We start from the raw sequence: 22,302 nt of genomic DNA, 5'->3' as shown, positions 1-22,302 counted from the left end.
TTTTGTGTACCAATATTGGCTGTCCTCTAATTCGCGGCTTCTTTCTTTTTTTGCAAATTTGGAGGGAATTCTCAATATACTTGACCGACTGTTCGTACTCTGCTCGTTGGTACGGGTTACCCTGTACACGACTGCAGCCGCATCTTGCTAAAACCGTCATCTTCGCATCAAACTTCATATTTCTGTCGTGGAGATACGTTCTTTTTCACGCCTCAAAAAAATTCCCCTTTTTCTTTCACAGTTCAGCTTTGGGAACATTGCATTTTCGACATCCCCACCGCCTCGACGACGCTATACCACTTCTCAATAGCTGCAGTTACATCTGCCCGAAAATCAACACTCGAACAGGTATTCAGATTGAGCCATAGACCATTGTGTGCTACCGACTCCGGGATAAATACATCGAGTCCCGATAAACTCCTGGGTTGATCCTTGGAACTCCTCGAGGGAGTTGTGTGGACGTTGCATAGATAGCGGTAGGTCTCAATTTCCTTCTGGCAGCCTCCACCACCCCATTGATCCTTTTCTTTCCTCGGCATTGCCCCTTCCAGTCTTAGTGTCCCTTTCGCTATAACCCTTCCTCTTTCACATTCTTCTCGTCCAGAGTTGCACAATATACACGTGCAATCATTCGCGATAAGCGGGACAAAAGACGGGTGTGGGACTATAGCAAAAGGAAAGAGGCCGAACCTCACCCCATCATCCCAGTCACTATTACCCCTATATGCAACCAGGCATGACGACCGCGCCAGATTTCTCTTACTTCCCCTTTTGGCACCCGTACGCTTTGAAATCGTCGGTGAAGAGCTCAAGCGGAGCTTCGAGGCAGATAAATAACCACCATTCTCCCACATCTGGCGCGTTGGATTCCCCAGAAATCATCATTCTTCTTCCTTCGCCATTAGAAGCCCCATTCTCACCAAGAATCTTGAACTTATTTCATTTTCATATCTGAACATTGCGCTGACATTCAAGCCTGTCCACAGCTGCGGCGAGACCTATTATGGTTTTGCGCATTGTTCCATATATTGTCACAGGCAAGGTGGATATTTCAAAGCTTCTGGGATCTCCAGAGGATGAGGAGAAGAGTACAATAAGGCTCCAGGATTCAAGAACATCAGCAAACATCCACACATCAATCGGAAAAGCCCACAGCGAAGGATTCCAGTCACCAGTAATCGAAATGGGCATCCCAAACTCGTCAGTCGAGGAGTGGTCGTACCAGCCAGCTCCACAGGACCAGATTTCCATGCAGCAGCAGCAACAACAATCGATAGTGCCATCGAAGCGTGGCAAGAGTTCTCCCACGGGAAAGGACCGCATCAAGAAGCAGTCGAAGTGGTCGGCCGATGAAGATGCTTTAATTACCATACTCCGAGGTAAAGGCATGAAGTGGGAGGACATCAGCAAGAGACTTCCAAACAGGAGCCCAATCAGTTGCCGCCTCCATTATCAGAACTACCTCGAGAGGAGGAGTGAATGGGACGAGGATAAAAAGAACAAATTGGCCCGCTTGTATGAACGGTAGGTTTTCCCCTTCGTCCTCCACCTCTTTTCGGCCATTACAAATACTGACCAGGCATAGATTCAAAGCAGATATGTGGGCCAAAATCGCCGAGGAGATGGCTATCCCATGGCGAGCAGCCGAAGCCATGCACTGGCAGATCGGTGAGCGCGGTATGGCTCAACGAGCAGGAGTCACTCCGTTCACATTCTCCAACGTCGCCTCATCACCACCCCAGAGAGCCCGAAGGGCCAGCCAGCCAACTATCGGCTCAGGCCGTCCAAACTACCCCCCGCAAGTCACCCAGCTTCCCTCCGTTGCCGAACTCACAGCAGGCATTCCGGCATATGCAACAACACACCCATCTGGTGTAATGCACCACACGACATCACCTCCTCGATCTCCGCCGAGCCCTACCACACTGGAGGCATATCGAACAAACCCCAGACCGCATGAGAGGAGAATATAAAATCGAGTGAATTGCTCATTAGACGTAATCAATACGAACGATTGATGACTGACTGCATAGCGGGTCTGGGCGGACGGTTTGCATCCTGGATATACTTTTCTCTCCTTTTTTTTTTGTTTGCTGGTACTCGACTTCCGGGGCTTTGTTGGATTAATGTCTCTTCTTTCAGGAACGTGTAGTTCTAATTATTTATGACTGTCTGGTATCTCATGTTTCTCTCTGTCGATGTTTTTGTTTGATGAGCTGCCGTCGTTCTGCGTCTTCGTCTCTTATGAAAAGGGCGTCGTTGATTGGTGCAACTTCCCTCCTTTTTTTCCGCTTATATAACCCACTAATTGGGACGACTCTATAGTCATCACGTGCACTGACATTCCCTTCAATGGCTTGGTAACATCATGTGACCCAACTTCAACCGTCCATCTACTCTTAAGGCTGCCGAAGCTGTTGCGGTTGCCCCTTTTGTAAACAGCTATCTAACCACCGGCATTCGATATCCAACGTCTCCTCATCACAACGTTGCGTCAGGCCTCTCTACTTTTTACTAGATAGTCTTGAAAAACTTGGTACACAACACGGTGAATTCTCCGTCAAATGATACCAGGATTTACAATGGCGGGCCACAAAAGAAGACGCCTAAACCCAGGTGTTGCAGACCCGTTTCGGCGATACCCTGGCATTCCAGAAAGCCTGCAGGACCTACCAGCCAATAGGCCGTCTACAATGACTCCAGTTGATGGAAACTGGAGCTGCTCTTTTATCTCATGTGTCGAAAGTATGTGTGGCAAAGTGTTTTGTTTTATCACATCACAATACACCTGTTAATCCATTCTTCCAACAGAAACAGAATCAACAGAATGGGGTAGCCCGAAAGTTGCAGCTGCAAGAGCCGTACTTGAGGACGCGGTAACTGCAGATAACGAGAAACTAGTTCGCACCTATCATCCTGCGCTGTCTGCCAGTAAAGTCGTCTCAGTATACCGGGAAATGTCAGGGAAGATATTCTGGCTGGTAGAGGCATCTGAAAAGATTATTGATTATACCCATGCTGCCGAGAGGGAGATTCACATTGAACGTGGAGTATATGCGCCTCATCCATTGAGGTATATGCTCTCCAGAGATATCCACATTTCACGGTTCATATACCCGCGTCGAATGTTGACTGCCATGGATATTGCGGAAATCCAACGATTTTACCCCAACTGTATAGGGATCAGAATTTTTGTATCCGGATATGCCGTATTTCTTTTTAGAAATATGGGGGAAATGCAAAGTGCCTGGAGCTACGGAAACCCAGACCACGTAGGCGGTTTATTACCCCGTTTTGACATCGTGGACATAATGCCATGCAGAGAAACAATACAATTACCATCTGGTCATGGTATTGCACCTGCACCAAACTCTTTTGCTTCTCAGATATGCCTTGGCTTAAAAATACGGCTTGTGGGCGGTGAAGAAGCAATTACAACCGTTACCCATGGCTTCGTCAAGCTACCCCAGTCGGTACCTCGCTTCCCAAGGGTTGCCAGTTGGATGATCCGAGCAAAGCAGCGGTTACAAAGATTCCTGCCGAATAAGCCTCTTATTACGTTACCTGGTGAGGTGGAGTGCCGTCAACGGGGTGTTCTTGGATCTTCGGCCCTTGGGAAGGCTGTATTTCTTTCAGGTGAAGCCACCAAGGTAAGGCCACAGTGCTATCTATAATGCTTGCACATTATGTTAACCCTAATGCCGATAATTCTAGATTGGAACCATTACAACTACATATGATAATCCAAGCCCACTTTACCCTTATCCAGCAGGATACACCCATGATTTGTCTTTGTTTACGGACTCTAACCTTCCACGCATCACTAGCCCACCGGGTGTTGGAATGGTCACTGGATGGGCAGACTATATTGATGCCCTCGAAGGAAAGCCCGTTTTTACTACCACGTTTGATGTTTCTATAAACAAGGAACGACGAGTGGAAGGGCAAATAGCCACGAATTCAACAAAACAAGCAATGATCGAAGGTGTTGAGTATGTGTGGGAATCTTCTGCCATTACCGCCTCTTTGCTATGGAGAACAATAGGTAAAGATAATCAACCTGTCGACAAATTTTCAGGATCGGTTCTATGTCTCGGAAGACCCACGGATGAGAACATCAAGGCTGTCGTTTTTCAAAATTACGTTACTCCAGTCAAGGAATGGCAAATAAGAGGGGAGGATCCTCTGTCTAGTACCTTTAATCCAACAATGAAGGCAGGCTTCTTACTTCCCAGCGAAATAAGAGAGAGCGAGATTATTTGTGAACCCAAGCAATCACAGCAGAGAGGGTTAAATTCTTTCCCCACACGTGGAGAGAATCCACCTTGTGGTAGCCATGAAAGGAAATTCTTTACAGGTCCCAAGTAAACTAGCCCTTGTTTCCCAGAGCAATCAACATATCATTATACAGGCTCCCCCTCCTACGTGTTTCCTGTCTTGAGGACTTGAATAATAGTGGAGAAATGTGACCAGCAATCAAAATACCAGCCCTCCTGAATTCTCAATATTATATCTACTCTTGTATATATATACGGCCAACTCTATTCGTAGACACTATGGTAAGTGGACGTCCTCTTCTCAATACCATACTTCCGTCCAACCGCCTAGTGACAACTTTATGTCCGTGGCAATGGGCATGCGATCGCCCACCAATTATCTTTCTCGTATCCAGACTCCAAAACTCTTCCTCCGGCAGCAGCAATATTATTTTCCAATTCCCCTTCTCGGTAAAGGTGATAATATCTGAGGTAGGTAGTCGGTTCTGGTTTCTTCTCTGGCTCTGTTGTCTTGCCAGCTTCACCCGCAGAGATTTCAAGCGACTCAGCCTTATTCATGCCTCTAGCTTTTGTATTCTTTGCTTTTCCCTCATTGGTTTTCAAGACCCAGGGTACCATTACATCCTGTTCATGATCTGCATCCCAGCCACGCCGGCTATCCTTTTGCTCTAAGGCCCAGACGTAGATAAGCACTTTCCCACCATTTGGATCTTCTAGGGCTGGCGGTTTTAGGGTATTTAAAATGGCAGCTATTGCCCTTATCCTGCGCTCTGGAAGGGATAGATGGTGTATCACCGCGATTGAAATTGCAAAATCAAAGCAACCATCCGGATGAGGCAGACTCAGAGTGTCTGCTATGATCGCTGAGTGTGGTTGATGTTGTCTTGCGAATTTAGTCAAAGCCTCAGATCTACGCTGAAATATCAGTTCAGAGTAGGACAAGAGGGGGATCCTTGGGGGCACAATTTAAAGCTCTCACCTGTCTGAGGCTATGATAAATATATTGGAATTCACTTTCAAATATTTCCCATTGCCACATCCGACATCTAGGCCGATAGAGCCACTGGAAATATCTTTCAAGAACCTCTCGACAATTGGCCACGGCTGACACTCTGTTAGGTATATTTATTTTAATATCGAGGAACTTAGCGACATACTTTATATCGAGTTGATGAAAAATGTGGTGCAATTTCCTGGTAGACCTTGTGGACATGCTCTTCTTCGTAGGATTCGCTATTACTGGCCATTGCATTCACCTTCATAGAGCTTGGACCGTCCCATATGCAGAGAAAAATATATTTGCTAAAAAAAGGACCATTGATTGATTTTGGACAACGGTTGAAGGCAAAGTGGATTGCCATAGTTGATAGTTCTCCATCCGCGCGGCTGCGGCTAACTTAACTAACTAGGTAACTAGTTAACTAAGGGGTACCTTGCGCTTATTCCGCGTTAAGAACTGAGGGGTAATTTGTTATTTGATAGTACTTCGCACTCATCCAAGTTACTCCAAGGACTCCAGAAGGCAAACCGTCATCCACCCGACTACTCGATTCTTTCCTGTAATTTTCTTATACTCAAGATGGATCCTCTTGTTAGCCCGGCCGACGTGTCAGTACAGGTATCAGTGGCCTCTGACAGTCCGGTTGAGAAACCATCTTTTGCAACTGAGCGTCGAGTAACTCCATCATGGACAGTCACACAGCTCAAAATAAAGCTCGAAGCTATGACTGGGATTCCTCCAGGCAGCCAGCGGTTAATGTTAAAGTCCCCAGGACGCGAACATCAATGGATGGATGGTGAAGAAAAAGTTATTAGCCAGTGGGGAATTGCAAAGGGCTGTGAGATCGAGGTATATAGAATAACCACACTTGAATTCTGTTTGGCTGGTTTCTGGCTACTACCCCCCATGCAAGTTTGGTCTGGGCAGGTGTGTTCTAACAGTGTATTAGATCCATGACCAGCGCCCTGTGGCTGCGCGTCCAAACTACTCCGATGTTTCGACCACTGAGAAGTTTGAACTCTCGGATTCTACCTACGAGTCACTACCAAATAGTGTTCTTGCATGGAAGAAAGCTCAAAAACTTGGACGTTTTGATCCAAATGCTGCATCTCCAGAAGACAAAGTGAGACAACAGCTTCAGAAGGATGCCAATGAAATTAAAACTAAAGGTACTCCCCGTCTCTGCTTATTACTATTCAAGTCTCTCACCAGTGTTTAAATAAACAGGAATTAGAGTCTCTGAGCGGGCAATAATACTCCCGTCAAGCCCCCCGCATATCCGTAGGGGGACTATCAGATTTGTTGGTCCTGTCCCTACCATTCCATCGCCCCTTAGCAAAACTTATTCAGGGGAAATACCCGATGATTTGGCACCAATATGGGTAGGTATTGAACTTGACGAGCCTACTGGTAAGAATGATGGTAGTGTGAACGGGGAGAGATATTTCAATTGCCCAAACAACTGCGGTGTTTTTGTCAAACCAGAGAAAGTTGAGGTTGGCGACTACCCGCCACTGGGATTGGATTTGGACGAGGACATGGAAGAGATCTAAACACGAGTTTTCCTTGATAATTTGGTCTAGCCAGGTGATAGATATCTACATTCCTACTACTCTCTAGTACGTATAATCCGTGGTTATTAAATAGAGCAAGGAATTACTACGGGCAGGACCAAGCGGTTCGTACGTATATTATGAATGACAATGGCTACAACCAACATAATAATAGATGAGTGTCTCTTAACAAATCATCTACCGGTTTTACATAATGTTTACGTAGTGCCTCGATGGTATCCGTTAGATATATTCAGAGGGTATAGTTCCATTGTACAGAATCGCTCATGCCTGGAGTATATTGTATAAAAAGTCGTACACGGTAGCGTATACTGTGGGAAATCAGAAAAAGTACGTAAACCGTCATCACCCTCCTTTGGCGCCCTGCTTGGGACGACCTCGCTTTTTACCTCCTTTCTCAGTAGCATTGTTATTTGTTTGAGTTGAAGGAGCCTCTGGCACAGGCGGGGCGGCAACGCCGGTGTCAACATTCCCATCCGCATCCAGGGGTATGCAACCTTGCGTAAAAAATATAGCTGCTGGTTTTTTATATTCATTTGCAAAGCTGTAGTTATTCCCTGAAATGGTTTATTTGGTTAGCTGTTATCCACAATTATTTACACAGGCTTGAATATTAACTCACCTCTAGGTACCTGGAAGACACACCCCTTGCCAGCGCTGAATTGCAAGCCTGCGATATCGACCCGGATTCTGCCATAGTAAACGAAGAAAACCATATGCATTCGTTTTGAGTTTTTCTGCTTCTTGATCGCATTTGGAGGCATTTCCACAAACCCAGATCCGAGAAATGGTGTACTGAGGATCTTTGCAAAACGGAAGGTAGAATCCTTGACTTCATGTGTCTCAATCGCTGAGGGAGCATAAGCAACATCTAGTCGGGAGTTGGTTAATTTTTGCCGGAATAACATAAAAATAGGTAGTATATCTTACCCATCATTTCTTCCTCTTGGGTTCCGGTCTGTTTTTCTGGGTCCCATGTTTTTACAGGGCCGTAAAAAACGCCCTCCTGTGTCTCCCAGGGCTCAGCATTCTCATCTGGCTCATCATCGGATTCACTCCCTCCCTTCTTTTTACCCTTTGATTTTTTCTTTGAACCCCGTTTCCTCCCTGACTGGTCGATAGCAGGATCTTCTGTCCTAATGATCTCCTTGATTGTAGAGAGAGGGAACCTCTGGCCAACTTCTGCCTCACCGGTTCCGTAAACGCACTTCTCATTGCGCCAATAGGCCAACGGCCGGACAGATATTCTGCCAGAGCGTGTATGCCGAACAGTGTCGTCCGATGGAGTCTCCCGTCGTAGAATATATAAGCTGCGTTTCTTATTAAGTGGTCCATCATTTTTAGTGATATTTTCCACAACGTTTTGCAATTCTTTCTCCTGATCGACAGTCATTTGAAGATTGCTAGATTTAGCAGTCTTTTTTGCCTTCTTTGCCGGCCGTGGGTTCTCGTCTTCGTTATTGGGTTCCTGATCTCGGTCTTCCTGCCGGTTTTTCGGCTTTCTTCCACGCCCCTTACCAGTGTGATTTGATTTGGGCTCATCGTCACCCTTCTCCTCGACATTCTTGTCAGATTCTTTGCGTTTCTTGCCCTTACTTGCAGTATCCAGTACTGGTACTGGAGACTTCCCGGCCTGCTCCTCTTCTGCTTCAGATGACTGCGCATCTACATCACGATGGTCGGCGGCTTCATGGTAATCACCGGGGCCTTCAACAAACCCATTATCCTCCGCCTCATCCTCGATTAAATAGTTGGCGTCATCAGAAAAGTCTGCAGCATCACCAGCTATAGCTTCGGAACCTCTATCTTCGGCCTCACTCTCCTCTTGTCTCGCGTCCTCTTCTTCGTCCGCATGCTCGCCTGCACTCGCCTCTTCACCTTTATCCTCTTCCTCTTTTTTGTCTTCATCTTTATTCTGTTTCTCTTCTTCTTCCTCTTCTGAGTCTGGGTGTGACTGAGTTCGAGCTTGCTTCAAAGGAGATTTTGACGCTTGAGGAAGCGGGTGAGTTAGGTTGATTTTTCGTTTTGCAGCCACGTGTGTAGATGTAGGACTTGAGAACTCGCTCTGCGGTAGAGGAGAAGAGCGCAACCCGGGGGTTCGTCGCGGAGATCCGCTCATGAGGGATTTCATCGGAGAGCGCGATCGCGGTGGAGGGATGTAAGCATTTCGGCCTCCCCGTCTAGCGGAGAGTACATCTGATGGGTCTGGAATACTACTGCCTGGTAGTTATATGTCCCGTAAGTTATTGTTGTAAACAAGACTACATGCTGAACGCCCGTTGGTATAAAAAACGGCTTGATGGGGGCAGATGCAGTCACTCACTTCCTCCAGTTTCCATTTCTTCTGAATTCATCAGGCCGTCATTGCCGAACCCATTTGTTCTCACGGGGGATTTCTCGGGGGAGGAGAACATTCCTTCGAGCTCTTCCATGCCATGTTCATCGCGTTTGCCTTCCTTTAATGTGATTCCAGTTCGCCTTAAAGATACAATGCGCGTCAGTTATAATGCTGAACAAAATAGGGATTTGTCAAACTACCTTCCAGCTTTCCCAACATTCGAATAATCAAACTCGCGGCTCTTGACGGGGGGTCTGCGCGCCGCCATTGTCAGAGCTGCTATGTGTATACGATCCAGACAGGCCGATGCGAAACCCAGTTGACGAGCGAGGTGGTCCAGCCAGGTAAGGTATATAATGTCTTCAACCAAAATAGCGGCTGTTCTTGTAGTGACCGCCTATGTCTGCGACTCAACGTCCTTCCCGTGAGTGGCTGTCACCGAGCTATGCGGTCTTGATGAAATTACTTACCAACTCGCGGTAGTTAGCTAGTTAGTTATTATTAACACACGAAAGGATGCGGCGCTAAACCCAAAGACGCGCCAAAACAACCGCGCTTTAGTTAACTGCCTATCAATCCTTATTTTCGAAGTCAACAACGACCTTGGAGTTTCAGCTTCTCAGTTCGCCTGTAACTTTTTTCTAATAATACCCAGCCAGGGAGAGGAGTTGACCTCGAGAATACAGGATTACCTACCCTACTCGATGGAAGACTCTCAAAATGAAATGCTGGACGAGCCAGTTCCTGAGACAATCGGCTCTAAGGGCATATATGCCCCCCCATCAGTTGACCATTTGAGGTTGTTAGCTGGGGAATCTTACTCCCATTATTCCACCTGCCCAGCCAATATCATACCGTCAGTGAAATCATCCACTGAAGAGAAGAAAGCAGAGCCTACGCCATGTGTACTTGGAATAGACGAAGCAGGTAGAGGGCCAGTTTTGGGTCCGATGGTCTACAGCGCATTTTATCTCCCTGTACACCTTCATAAATCACTACTTGCAGATGAACACCATTTCGATGACAGTAAGGTGTTGACCCCCGAAGTCCGGTCAAATCTTATGCGTTCTTTATGCACACAAGGCCACCCATTACACGACTCATGCGGATGGGCAGTCAAAGTTATGTCCGCCCGAGATATATCCTCGGGGATGCTACGACCTTCTATGGCAGCTGTTTATAACCTCAATGCTCAGGCATTGGACGCGACCATTGAAATAATACGCGGTGTGGTTGAAACTCACGGCATAGACGTTAAGGAGGTTTATGTCGACACAATCGGAAAGCCGGAAACCCACCAAGCTAGATTGTTACGAGTCTTTCCAGGCTTGAAAATTACTGTGGCTAAGAAGGCTGATTCATTATATCCCTGTGTCAGTGCAGCGAGTGTATGTGCCAAAGTCACAAGAGATGCTGCCCTGGAGGCATGTTACGAAAGTTGGTTGAATCAAAGGGAAAAGCAAAGGGCTGTAGCAACAGGAGAAGACGAGGAAAGTACCGCTGAGGAAATATTAACTTGGGGTAGTGGGTATCCATCTGATGGAAAGTGTGTTGGATGGCTTAAAAAGGACATGAACCGGTTGTTTGGTTGGGGTTATGAATGTCGATTTAGCTGGGGTACATCGAAGGAGCTCCTGGAGATAAAATCGGGGCTCAAGGTTGACTGGCCTACTGAAGAGGACGACAGTACAATGCTAGTAACTCAGTACTTTACATCCAAATCAGAGGCTGATGGTCCAGCAAATGAATTACGGGACTGGTATGGGAATAAGCAAGCGGAAATATTTTAGTTGATGAAGCGGATACCACCATTCAAGGGGGAGATTATAGAATATACATGTCATTCGAGACCTCACGAAGGAAATTAAAATATTCAGACAAGAAAGCGAAATAAACAGTAATAAAAATATTCTAAGCATCTAACCCAAAAACCTCGAGCTCCGTATGAAAGAAAAAGGGATAAAATAAAACGGCGCCTGATTTGCTACTCCAGTTGGCTCATTCGAAACGAAACCAATGGAAATCAGATGTACTGTATCGCCTCTTACATTGTAGCCGTGGAGAAATAGTAGTTGTCCCAAAGATACTCATAGTCTTCGACAACACTCCCTACAAGGCCAAGTAGGGGCTTATCGCGTAAGGAGTTTGTAATGGACTTTATCCATGATCTTTCACAAGTATTAGTTGCAGTCCGCTCAGGATAATAGTAGGTAGATACGTACTTCGTGATGTTTTCGTAGAAAGCAGCCCTCATAATCCACCACCCCATGCTCCAACCTCTCTTACTGAGTTCTTCTCTCTCCAGTTTGGATAAGCCACGAAGGCCTCCTGCTATCCTATCACGGAATTCTTTTTTGGCAAGCTGACGGCAAGTAAATTCCAGTCCAAAACCAATAAGCCAAGGAGTCCAGCTCTTCTTCTTCGCTCTATATCGCTGGAGTGCGATCACATAAATCAACGGCCGGAGAATATATAGAACCTCTGCCAGCTGACCTGCTCCAGAAACCCGGTGCAACAATGTTTGTGGAGACCGAACATCATCTGCTGTTAAAACTTTAGAGGTAAGATATGTCGAGATATCATTTGCGTCCGGCAGGTTTGGTAGCGACATTCCTGTTCGAGGCATTGACCAGCTTGAATCAATAGCTTCAGATGGTTCACTTGGTGGTGTTTCCATGCCATTAAAATCACCATTATCATCCCCGTCCGATTGTCTTGGATCAACCTCTCGTTCTGGAAGTGGTGGGCTGACAATAGGCCTAGAGTTCGTTAAGCGCAACAATATTAACCTACAGAAAGCCTTCACAGCTTCTATAAAAACAATGACGCGCCACCGAAGTTTCTCGCCTTTCCTGCGTGCTGCCATTTCCCATAATAGTTCAGTATACTTGACCATCTGAAGCGCCAAAGCAACTTTGTGGTATAGAGGTGATTGGAAGGCCCAGTATTTGGTATATCGAGTGTGCGGAGTAGGGGTAGGGCGCGGTTGGGAAAGCGGGAGGCGAGCTATAACACGCGACACAAGAGAGTCATGGTAGAGTGAGAGTAGCTGAACTCCTGAGTGAACTATGTCAGGGTGTCTATTAGTATTTATGCGAAGCCTTGTTTACCGCTATGGAGTTAAGGAATAACGCACTCGATTCCGATGCTAGCTCCGCTTCCCTAAACCGACCTGTAGTAAAGTATTAGTACGAAGAGCAGAATGCAACAAGTGACAACGCAAGTTAAAGCATATTTACCAGGTATGATGTATGTTAAAGAGCGTAACGCCGATTCAACCTGACCAACTGAGCTAGCATTCTTGGTGACAAACTCCTCGTACATCTCTACCAGCTTCGCAGGCTGGAGAACCTCCGGTATCTGATCTCGGAAACTCGTCACCGTCTTCATCTTAATCGCTTCATTAGATCAACTTCGAATAGACCGCAGCTTCTCAACATTCGGTGGGGAGTGAATGTTCGTTCGTACTTTGTATTGTTGCGCTGCCAACGAAAGTTTGGGTGAAGTTGCGACATGCCTCGGCATCGAATAAATCGGGGATGGATTTAAGATCTTCCACGTGACCAGGATTTTAGTCAACTAACTAATGTAAACCTTAATCTAACATCAATAAACAATTTGGGGGGGGAAGCCCTAGAACTTGGTGAGAGTATCTATCTGAACACTCTGAACATTACCTTGTTTATTCTATCAACGACAAAGATTGCTGAAATATTATTATAATTACTCATCCGCAAACTTCCAATAGCCGTCATCCTTGCACGCCTCCTTATATCTATCCAGGACCTTTTCCCGCTCCAACTTCTGTGCCATTATCCGGTCCAGCTCAATTTCTTGTGTGTTCGGCATGTCGGTTCTCCAATACCCAGGGGGTGACCCGCCAGGGACGTGCGCATTTCGATGTTTGCTGAACTTATTTGAAAGAACACTAGCCTTTGCTTCAATTAACAAATCACGGATCTCGATCGGGGACCTGCCCTCCAGGAATTTTTCGTAGGTACTACCTAGATCTCCTTTCAAGAGATCGTGGTCTGCGCGTGACAATGTGCCTAATGAACGAGGCTCTTCGCCAAGCTCATCTTTAGCCATACTGCGGTAGACTGGACCACAACATTCCTGCCTTAGACATCCACGAAGCTGCTTTCTCATGCTCTTATCTCGAACAACTTCATCAAAGGCATAATCTAGACCCTGATTTTTGCTCGGGTTAAGTTTGAAATGTTCTAGACCAAGCTCACTGATTGGTCTATGGCGAAAGCAGGATCGTGGGCGTATTTCATCATCGTCCACTTCCTCCGAAAAAGGAATAATATCATGGCCCTCCGGCTGTTTTGGAGCGTTGGGTGGTGGAGCACAAGGTGTCGCCCCAGCTTCAGTCCTATTGCTCGGTGTTTGAGGGGGTACAAATTTGTCAGGCTTAGCTATGGCAGTCTGAGGAGTCGAAAGCAAAACTGGTCTTGGAGTATGACTAGTTTCCAAAAGGTCTTGAAGACGTGTCTGCCGCATTTTTGTTGCTGGCGTACTTTTCTTAGCACTACCAGTTATAGAAGAACGTGACGATCGCCGGCCTGTTAAATATTCTTCTGCTTCGCCGTCCTCAGCAACACTTGGAATGGCGTGAGCTCCTCTTGAGAAATCAGGCTTCCGTCGTTTTGACTGAGGCATTGATGTTTCTTTCAATTTACACGTAGGAGTTACATTGGTATCAACTGGTCGCAGGGCTTGTCTTCCGCGCTTTTTGCTATGTGATTCCGTCTGTTTATCCGCATGAAGGTCCAATTGATCATCCTGGAGCTCGGGCGAAGGGCTACGCCTGTCCGGCAAGACTGTGAACTTGGGTCTAGGGAGTGGTGACTCAATCGGATCAAGCGTAGGGCTGGAAACAGGGCCATGGTTTTGTTTTCCATGGTCTTCATGATGCCGGATATCAGATAGCAAGCCAGGCGGGCTGGGTGTTGGCTCGCTCTTGATATGAAAGGGCTTTTCAGCGGTACCCATGTCGGTAGGACTCTCTTCCACCTTCACAGCACAGTACGTAGGGCTTGGAAATTGCTGCTTGCGGACTGGTCTTTCTTTCACGACTACTGGGGTATCTGGTGATTCATTGGTTTGAGGTAGCCGGCGCTCGTCGTACCTTAGGTCTTGTGATTGGGTAGATGCGAGGTCTGAATGATGTTCTCTGACCTGTGAACGAGTGGGAGTCCTGTTCTGATAGTCGGTATTTTGGGGAATATAGCTCCGAAGGGGAGTAAGGACTGGAGACTCGGCGATGATCATTTCCCCAACATGTTCTGGACTGACTCTTTTGAAAGTCACCATTTCACCATTAACAGTGGTTTCGAAACTGTCCTTCTCCAGCAGCCGATTCCAGAGAACTAGCTTCTCTTTTGAAGCCTTGTGGTTTCGACGCAGTTTACAGAATGACTTTATCAAATTGATATTCTCTGCGTAAAGCTCGCCATAAAAGCCGGCAACTCGAGAGTAGAGATCATAGTCCACAATTCCCGGAGAAGACTCAAAATGGTATATAATAACTTCAGGGTCATGCTTTTTTGCCTTATCAAGGAGATTCTTCTCAAATGCAGAGTCATCATCGTGTAGATGAGCGGTATCTTTATCCCGGAGTTCTTGCTTAAGGTCGTCAACGGCGGCCTTAAGGGCGTAATTTTCTTTAGATAGGGTTTCGATCTGTTCCTTATTCCGTGCTTGAGTGTTATCATACTCTTTCAGCCTTTGAGAAACCGCCTCCAACTCTTGTTTTGTGCACTCATGCTCGTTTGATGTCTCTTGCACAAGCTTGAGAGCCTCGTTGTAGTGATGTTGACATTGTGAAAGGTTTTCTGCCAATCGTGCTAGTGAGTCCATGTATATCTCGAATGCAATCCGTGGGCGTTGGCTGAAGGCTGGACGTTGACGTCGTTTTCGTCAGTCGTCTTGACTGCAACAACCGCGTAGGCGCGAACGCGCTGTCACGTGACACTGGGTTAGAGATAAGATAAGATCGGAAACTTGTTATCAAGGCCCGAAAGTCGAGACTGAAAAAGGCTTCGGGAATAGACCAGGTATTCACACTAGAACCTGAGCATAGATGATCGCTACTTCCAGCGCCGCCGCGGAATCACTTAAGCTATGGCGAAACGTAGCGAACGAGAAGATTCTCCGGAGGAGCCGCCGTTAAAACGCACAAGGCAACCAGACCGCCTCTCAGCTCTTAGTGATGAACTACTTCTCCACGTCCTGAGTTTCCTGTCCATCCCGGCTTTAATAACGTGTCAGAGGTAAGTATATCGGTACCAGCTGTCTACCATTCCCTTGATCTTTATCTGACCGGTGCTCAAAACAGGGTGTCTCACAGATTTGCGGCGCTCGCAGGAGACTCGGAGCTATGGAAGCGCAAATACTACTCTCGCTGGGTATGGCCGAGAGCAAGACGGATACGGCAAGTCAGGCAGGGTAGCACTGTCAAAGGCTCGTTTGACTACTCGCCTCAGGTGTCAAACTGGTTTAGTCATGGCCCTTTGACTCAAGTGGGTGAGGACAGGAATTGGAAAGGCCAGTATCGACTTCAGCACAACTGGTCAAGAGGGTCATGTCGAGTTACAGAGGTAGAAGTGGCTCAGCGCCCAGTCAGTCCTGTGGTGGTGAAATTGGAGCATGGGATTGTTTTCACGGCGGATATGGAAAATGGACTTCGAGCGTGGTCGATAAAAGATACCAAAGCGTGTCTTGCAACTATACCGTGTTCAGGCATTGGGCCCGCTTACACCGATCCTGGAGCGCCTACCGCAATGGCAGTGACTGCAAACGATCTAGAACAAAGCCGTTTTGACGTTACAATAGGGTTTAGAAATGGTGGCATGGCCGTGCATTCGTTTGATTTGGTACCTGACGGAGAATCGGCCTTTGAACTTCAGTTATGGCACCCAGGCTCGGGGGCGGAAGAGGCAGCCATAACGGCTCTGGCATTTCACAAGGAATTTCTACTTGCCATATCAGAAGACAATGTCCTGTACCTTTATCAACTATTCTCTGATGATTCCCAACAGTCAGGACTGGACAGAAATGAGAAGACAAAGAGGAGACACTCCATACGGCTGATTGCGTCGCTTGTCGCGAACAACATACAGTCACCGTTTTCTCTTTCAGTCCGCACAACGTCTACCCATGCCATTGCATCTGTGAGCTATGCCTTCCCACGCATCGGCTGTGGCTGGTCTGTCGGAATCCAGGAGCTCTACTGGAGTAAAGTTGGCGGAGATCTAACGTCTCGACTCGCAACGACCGTGGACTCCCAGTACCTCGCCAGCACACTGACGCAACCGGCTACAGGTCCACAGATAAAAGGGCCCAAGCAGATGACGTTGACACTAGGTTCCTCTGGCCATGTTTCCTCCTCTACCCCGTCGCTATCTTACACCCAACCCCCTACATCACTTTCCTATTCCCACCCTTATCTTCTTGCATCCCACGCCGACAATACACTGACGATGTACCTAGTTGTGTCGACGGTCGATAACTTATCCATTAAGACCGGTCGACGGCTCTGGGGCCATACATCGGCTGTGTCTGGCGTGCAGGTGAGCTCGCGAGGGAAAGCAGTATCAGTGAGCACAAAGGGAGACGAAATTCGCATCTGGGAACTTGAAGAGGTGATATCGTCTCGCCCAGCATCAAAGGCGACTTTGGTAGGGGATAGAAGCGTCCAACTGAGTCCGGAACCTAGGCGGTCAAGAACCAACCCGTTCAGCGTCTTATCCCGGGCGGTGAAGAGACAGGTTGCAGCCATGGAAGGGGTCAAAGGCATCTCCTCAGAGGTCACGCTCTCCTGCATCAAGGGGCCGGTCGAGTTCGACGACGAACAAGTAGTAGTTCTCCGTGAGCAGAGCCTAGGCACCCAGTTACTTGGCTGCTACGACTTTACATAGCCGAAGCCAAACACTACTCTAATCTTACTTTCTTGTACATACAATTGGACAACATCTAGGATGACGATGCTTCCCCAGGCTTCTTTTAAATGAGAGTCGTTTTCCTCTCTAACCCTTCACCCCTTGAAGACCTATCCTTGCAATCTTGCCGGCTTCACGCGGGCATTGGGCTGCTTGTAAGTATTCTTATATCCGGAATACATGACCCATTCTACTATAGCTGGCAATCGACCACCGAGGCCCCCTAGCCGGCCATGGACCCTCAGACACATTTTGACGTTCATTTGATACATGATTCGCGGCAATCGGAACCTGAGGACCTTGTACGAATAACTAGCTAACGACCTTGATAGAAAAAAAAAAGAAGCAGGGATAGCCAGAGCAAGCCACCAAAGAAGAAAAGAAAAAGGAATACGTATAAGAAGCAACGGATCGTCCAGAAATTCTCCGAACGGTTCGATCGATCATACAGCCCGTTGAGATCGCACTTACTTACACTACAGAGGAAGAGGCCTGTCCGCGTTTGCACCTGCAACCCAACCAGGCAGAAGAGAAATGAAAAAGGGCCGTTGGCCACGCCTCCCATTATGACCTGTCACTCACCTGCTGCATGGATATGGCTTTTCCCCTCCCTTCCCTCTTGCCAACGACTGTCCGCTAGAATAAAAACAGAAGGCCGTTTTGCCTCTTTCTGTTCGGTTGGACAAACAGGCGTCAATCAGAGGAAACCCGGCCTCTTAAGCCCTTCCTCTGCCTCTCCGTCTCTCGCGCAGGGGTCAAGCCGTGACAGCTCGTTTCACCTCTTGCCCTCTCCGTCTGCCTCCCGCTCCCTCCGTTTCTGTCCGTGGCCTCTAGGGGAAGATAATGCAAGCCGTGTTTGCCACTTACTCGCCCTGCCCTTGAGCATACTCCATACAGATATATCTATAAGATAGGCGCGGGCAGGGATTGGAGATATGATGGCGAGAGGAGAAAGAAGAAAAGAAACACGAAAATAAAAAAAAAAAAAACGAGTGCCTCTTCCCGGTTTTCAGTGGCTTTACCGGTGGAGAAGAGAGAGGACGGACAGCTGGCGTCTCCCCTTCGCTCTTTTCGGTCTCCAACGCCTGTGCCCATGGTGATGCTGGAGATGGCTCGAAGGCGAGTTATCTATGTATCACGCATTTTCTGGGAGAGAAGTCGTATGTCTACAGCACCCTTCTCGCCTTTTCTCTGACCTTTCTTTCTTCTGTTTTTGTCAAGTATATATTCTTCTTTTCTTCTCTTTCTCTTCTACTCTACTACTACTTCTTCTCAACTCCTTTTATATATATATATATATATATATATAATATTTTTTATATTTTTATATATATATATATAAACTGCCCGGCCAGACCGCTTTCGCCTTGTTGACCCAAAACGGAACTGGAGGCAAAAATCAGCTAAAAAGGGCAACTTTTTTTTCACCTTTTTTTAAGAAGGAAAAAAAAACTCCATCTTTTCCTTTTTCTCGACATCCTCGTCTTTCTATCGCCTCCATCCCCAGCATCTACCAGGTAAGTAGACTGACCGCTGCTGCTTGTCTGTTGGCTTTTTCCTCCATCCCCGTTTTGGTGTGTCTATTGAACCCGGTTCCTTTTTTTTTTTGCCTCCCCCTCTTTTTTTTTTTTTTTTTTTTTTTTTTTTTTTTCTTTTTTTCTTCTCCCTTCTTAGGGCCGCGTGGGAGAAAAGCCGCCTTCGACCTGTTCCTCTGCCGTCTAGTTTCTCCTACGCACAAACAACACACAAGCCAGAAGGAATATATTCGTTTCTCTCATCTTCGTGTTTTCTTCTATTCTTCTATCTCAGACTGATTCTCATCTTCTTCTTTTTCTTGTTTTAGAAAAAGAATCTCGACTTTTCTCCTGGACAAAGGAAGCCACAGAAAGCAAAGGGAAAAGACCACATTCCTCCGTCAGGCCCGGACAAAAAGGAAGCAAGGAACGGGGATCAAAAAGGAAGAGCCAGCCTTGATACAAGATGGAATATCAATCCAGCGGTCGTGGATGCTTCAACTGTGGGTTGCGCCTCTGAATTCTGCCCCTACTCTCCCCCGTGGACTGCCAGGATGGACGGGTGATGGCTGGTATACCACGACATCTCAATTGCCTCTGCGCGTGAGATTATACTGTTATGCTGCCCTTCTTCCTGCCATCCTGCCTCTCATTGATCCGCTTTTCACTTTTTTTTCTCTTGTTTACCATATTTTGTTTATTTTCCGTCCATTTCTACTGTGCACTTTTGCTAACGGACCTGTTCAGGTGGCGAATCCTCTCATCAGGTTAATATGCCACGTTCTTCGTCTCTCCGTGGGATAACATTAATTCGTCCCTGATAGGCACGAGATTGCCCCAAGAAGGGAACTCCCACATGGTATGCTCAGAGAAATGTCACTCCATTCATTCCCGAAGAACACCCAAAGACACGAAAAAAAAAAAAAAATAAATAAAAAATAAATAAATAAATCGGAGCGCTCGCTAAAATCTAGATTCTTGATCCTATACAGTTACAACTGCGGTGGTATGTCATGAGGAATATGCAACTCGCGAATTTTTTTTCAACTACTATGGAAGTATGCAGATCTTAATTTTTTTCTTCTACGTTTATAGGACAGGGACACGTCAGTGAGTTTTTGACATTACACTCGGAGAGCAGATGTAGACGTCAAGGGGGAAGAGAGGCTTTGGAGAGAGCAGGAGAGTGTGGAAGCGAAGCGCAAAGAAAAAAGGAAGGATTCGTTATGTGTTTTATTCTCTCTGTAGCTGACTCCCTTTCTTTTTCTTGTCTAGGTCGTGAGTGTACCCAACCTCCAAAGGAGAAGTCCTGCTACCGATGTGGTATGACCGGCCATATCTCTCGTGAATGTCCATCCAGCGGCTCTGGAGATAATAACTACTCCGGCGGCTACTCCGGCGGCTCCGGCGGCCAGGAATGCTATAAGTGTGGTCAGGTCGGCCACATTGCCCGTAACTGCAGTCAGCAGGGCGGCTCCGGATACGGCGGCGGTTACGGCAACAGCGGCAGCGGCTCGTACAGCGGCGGCTACGGTGGCCGCTCGCAGACCTGCTACTCATGCGGCGGCTACGGCCACATGGCCCGTGGCTGCACACAGGGACAGAAGTGCTACAACTGTATGCTCCCTTGCCCAAAGACTACGCATTTATACTACTGCTAACTCCCTCTAGGCGGTGAAGTTGGCCACGTCTCGAGAGATTGCCCAACTGAGGCCAAGGGTGAACGTGTCTGCTATAAGTGCAAGCAGGCCGGTCATGTCCAGGCCGCTTGTCCTAACTAAACGAACTAGCCCGTCCCAAAAAAGAAATGTCGTGGAGAAGAAGATAAATACATTATATGGCACAATTCTCATGCATGCATACATACCAAACCCCCCCCGGCACCTGAAAATAACCTGAACTTTAAAAAAACAGAAAAAAGAATTTGAGCTCGTTTCCCAATGATTAAATCAAACTGCGCCCCTTACCTATCTATCGCCACCTCCACTTTACCCTATCCTCGCCTCTTGTCTACGCAATTAAGCTAAGGAAAGAAGATTCCCCTCTGATGTTTGAATGGCCTCAGAGTAAATGAACAGCCCAATGTCAGCAGTTTCCTCACCTCGACCGAAATACCGTTTGCTTCGTTGAACAGAGCACAAGCAAGGTGTAGGAGACAGCTACAGAGAGGAACGGACGATTTGAAAAGTTACAAAGACAAGGAATGGATTGACTGACTGACTGATTGATTGATTGATTTGCTTATCTCTTTGAGGAAAAAGAAGAGGAAATATAATGAACCAAGAAAAGGAGAGTGTGGGATTTGTGAATATTGCGAGCCCTTCCCCCTTCCTTTTTTTTCCCTTCATGTCTTATAACGATTGATATTACCAGCCTTTTTCTTCTTTTTCGACTGCATCTCCATTACTATTATTACCCCTTTCTATCTACCATTCAAGGGTTCCCCCACCTCCCGTTCTCTTATCTTTCTTGTTAAATACTACAAATTGTGGTGTCTTGAGCCTTTGCTTCGGCCTGCCTGGTGATTTCTTACCCCTGATCCCATCCAGTCCTCTCTCATGGCTTTATGACGGCTTTATGTTACGAACTTTGACCCTGGCCTCAGAATGACAGACAAATCACTCCATTCGAAAAGATATATCACCTCTCTACCTTTATTATATCCATTACTCCTTCTTTCCTTAGGCCGACCTGTTTCCTTTATCTCATTTTTTTCCCAAGATATTAATCCAAATAAACACCCGCAGCCAGCAGCAAGATATACCCGCAAACGCCCCTGAAGTACCTATATCAAATGCTGAAGAGAACAACTTAGGAATCGAGACATGGCTGTCAACAAAAGAGGAAGCCATGTTAAAACATCGAATAGAGAGCCAGGTTCAATTTAACTGTGTCTGGCCTCTCTTCCTCTTGACTCGTTGGTTCGCAATCCTCATTGCCTCCCCTAGGTCCATATCCCCTACGATACTCAGCTTCGTCGGCGGCCCGTTCTCCCTTGGTATCTCGATGACCTCTGGGCCTTGGAAGGAGTATCTCATGCCAGGTGGAGCACGGTACCGGACCGACGCACAAGCTTCCTCGTACGTTGGAATTCCTCTGCTGCGCTGAACGGCTTCTTCTTCTTCGTCTCGGTGCTGTTCCGCAGATTCATTGATAGCTCGCTGCATGTCATTGTCGAAATCGTGAGCGGCTTGAGCGGCAGCAGCTCGAGCCTGGAACTCTCTACGGGATCTGCGTAAAACATCGCGTACGTGATTATTGGTTGTATCTATGGGGGTAACAAGGAGCATTGAATAGTGTCTAGGGGCGGCGGTTCTTCGCCTTTCACCACTGCCCGCCGGAGGAGCTGGGCTTCTTGATCTAGGCGATGGTGCAGGCCCACCTGGAACCGGCAATCCAACCTGGTTAGCAGACCTGGTTGGATTTGACGGTCGTGTTGGATTTGGGGCCCTGGTTGTGTTGGGAGGACCAGTTGCATTGGAACGAGATAAGGCTGTGTAAGGGGAGACGGCTCCCTCTGAGTCCTGCCATTCAGGGCTACTGCGGCCGAAGCTGAAGGCTCGAGATCTCGTAACTGCATTCCTCATGGCATCTCTCATCCGGTGAGTACGAGGCCTCGCAGCTTGAGCTTCCCTTTCCTCCCCCGAAGGCTG

General features: G+C 47.2%; 12 protein-coding genes across 15 annotated transcripts in view; 6 read left to right on the top strand and 6 right to left on the bottom strand.

Moving 5' to 3' along the window:
* Positions 1 to 242: 242 nt before the first annotated feature.
* On the bottom strand, positions 243 to 854 carry TERG_12413 (uncharacterized protein; the record flags this gene model as incomplete). The annotated part of the gene is made up of 1 exon (XM_047751376.1): positions 243 to 854. The coding sequence occupies one exon, from the start codon at positions 852 to 854 to the stop codon at positions 243 to 245; it is 612 nt and encodes a 203-aa protein (XP_047606934.1).
* Positions 855 to 1,003: 149 nt separating this feature from the next.
* Positions 1,004 to 1,973, top strand: TERG_06484 (uncharacterized protein; the record flags this gene model as incomplete). The annotated part of the gene is made up of 2 exons (XM_003233450.1): positions 1,004 to 1,524; positions 1,586 to 1,973. The coding sequence occupies 2 exons, from the start codon at positions 1,004 to 1,006 to the stop codon at positions 1,971 to 1,973; spliced, it is 909 nt and encodes a 302-aa protein (XP_003233498.1).
* Positions 1,974 to 2,957: 984 nt separating this feature from the next.
* TERG_06483 (uncharacterized protein) lies at positions 2,958 to 3,674 on the top strand (the record flags this gene model as incomplete). The annotated part of the gene is made up of 1 exon (XM_003233449.2): positions 2,958 to 3,674. One exon carries the CDS (start codon positions 2,958 to 2,960, stop codon positions 3,672 to 3,674), a length of 717 nt encoding a protein of 238 aa, XP_003233497.2.
* Positions 3,675 to 4,616: 942 nt separating this feature from the next.
* On the bottom strand, positions 4,617 to 5,524 carry TERG_06482 (tRNA (carboxymethyluridine(34)-5-O)-methyltransferase; the record flags this gene model as incomplete). The annotated part of the gene is made up of 3 exons (XM_003233448.1): positions 4,617 to 5,187; positions 5,257 to 5,381; positions 5,435 to 5,524. The coding sequence occupies 3 exons, from the start codon at positions 5,522 to 5,524 to the stop codon at positions 4,617 to 4,619; spliced, it is 786 nt and encodes a 261-aa protein (XP_003233496.1).
* A 332-nt stretch (positions 5,525 to 5,856) lies between these two features.
* Positions 5,857 to 6,830, top strand: TERG_06481 (uncharacterized protein; the record flags this gene model as incomplete). The annotated part of the gene is made up of 3 exons (XM_003233447.1): positions 5,857 to 6,126; positions 6,227 to 6,446; positions 6,505 to 6,830. The coding sequence occupies 3 exons, from the start codon at positions 5,857 to 5,859 to the stop codon at positions 6,828 to 6,830; spliced, it is 816 nt and encodes a 271-aa protein (XP_003233495.1).
* A 366-nt stretch (positions 6,831 to 7,196) lies between these two features.
* On the bottom strand, positions 7,197 to 8,982 carry TERG_06480 (uncharacterized protein; the record flags this gene model as incomplete). Its single annotated transcript, XM_047748627.1, has 3 exons — positions 7,197 to 7,408; positions 7,474 to 7,722; positions 7,782 to 8,982. The coding sequence occupies 3 exons, from the start codon at positions 8,980 to 8,982 to the stop codon at positions 7,197 to 7,199; spliced, it is 1,662 nt and encodes a 553-aa protein (XP_047604613.1).
* A 911-nt stretch (positions 8,983 to 9,893) lies between these two features.
* TERG_06479 (ribonuclease HII) lies at positions 9,894 to 10,979 on the top strand (the record flags this gene model as incomplete). The annotated part of the gene is made up of 1 exon (XM_003233445.1): positions 9,894 to 10,979. The coding sequence occupies one exon, from the start codon at positions 9,894 to 9,896 to the stop codon at positions 10,977 to 10,979; it is 1,086 nt and encodes a 361-aa protein (XP_003233493.1).
* Positions 10,980 to 11,233: 254 nt separating this feature from the next.
* On the bottom strand, positions 11,234 to 12,085 carry TERG_06478 (uncharacterized protein; the record flags this gene model as incomplete). The annotated part of the gene is made up of 1 exon (XM_047748626.1): positions 11,234 to 12,085. One exon carries the CDS (start codon positions 12,083 to 12,085, stop codon positions 11,234 to 11,236), a length of 852 nt encoding a protein of 283 aa, XP_047604612.1.
* Positions 12,086 to 12,912: 827 nt separating this feature from the next.
* On the bottom strand, positions 12,913 to 15,300 carry TERG_06477 (uncharacterized protein; the record flags this gene model as incomplete). The annotated part of the gene is made up of 1 exon (XM_003233443.2): positions 12,913 to 15,300. Exon 1 carries the CDS (start codon positions 15,052 to 15,054, stop codon positions 12,913 to 12,915), a length of 2,142 nt encoding a protein of 713 aa, XP_003233491.1. The 5' UTR covers positions 15,055 to 15,300.
* Positions 15,301 to 15,318: 18 nt separating this feature from the next.
* On the top strand, positions 15,319 to 17,114 carry TERG_06476 (uncharacterized protein; the record flags this gene model as incomplete). Its single annotated transcript, XM_003233442.1, has 2 exons — positions 15,319 to 15,467; positions 15,533 to 17,114. 2 exons carry the CDS (start codon positions 15,319 to 15,321, stop codon positions 17,112 to 17,114), a joined length of 1,731 nt encoding a protein of 576 aa, XP_003233490.1.
* A 2,001-nt stretch (positions 17,115 to 19,115) lies between these two features.
* Positions 19,116 to 20,430, top strand: TERG_06475 (uncharacterized protein; the record flags this gene model as incomplete). Of its 4 annotated transcripts, XM_003233441.1 has the most annotated exons (7): positions 19,116 to 19,152; positions 19,397 to 19,416; positions 19,474 to 19,508; positions 19,642 to 19,655; positions 19,745 to 19,759; positions 19,925 to 20,266; positions 20,321 to 20,430. In XM_003233441.1, 7 exons carry the CDS (start codon positions 19,116 to 19,118, stop codon positions 20,428 to 20,430), a joined length of 573 nt encoding a protein of 190 aa, XP_003233489.1. The 4 variants fall into 4 exon arrangements, with proteins under 4 accessions (XP_003233489.1, XP_047604611.1, XP_047606932.1 ...); XM_047748625.1 differs by having other exon boundaries at positions 19,745 to 20,266; XM_047750202.1 differs by lacking the exon at positions 20,321 to 20,430 and having other exon boundaries at positions 19,925 to 20,310.
* A 1,098-nt stretch (positions 20,431 to 21,528) lies between these two features.
* Positions 21,529 to 22,302, bottom strand: part of TERG_06474 (uncharacterized protein) — a gene marked incomplete at both ends in the record, with an annotated part of 1,424 nt that continues 650 nt past the window's right edge. Inside the window, one exon of the mRNA XM_047748624.1 lies at positions 21,529 to 22,282. Within this exon, the coding sequence (XP_047604610.1) occupies positions 21,529 to 22,282 (754 nt within the window). The remainder of the gene's footprint in view (positions 22,283 to 22,302) is intronic.

This window comes from Trichophyton rubrum (assembly GCF_000151425.1).
Source record: "Trichophyton rubrum CBS 118892 genomic scaffold supercont2.7, whole genome shotgun sequence".
Lineage (NCBI taxonomy): Eukaryota > Fungi > Ascomycota > Eurotiomycetes > Onygenales > Arthrodermataceae > Trichophyton > Trichophyton rubrum.
This window is presented reverse-complemented; position numbering and strand designations above follow the sequence as displayed.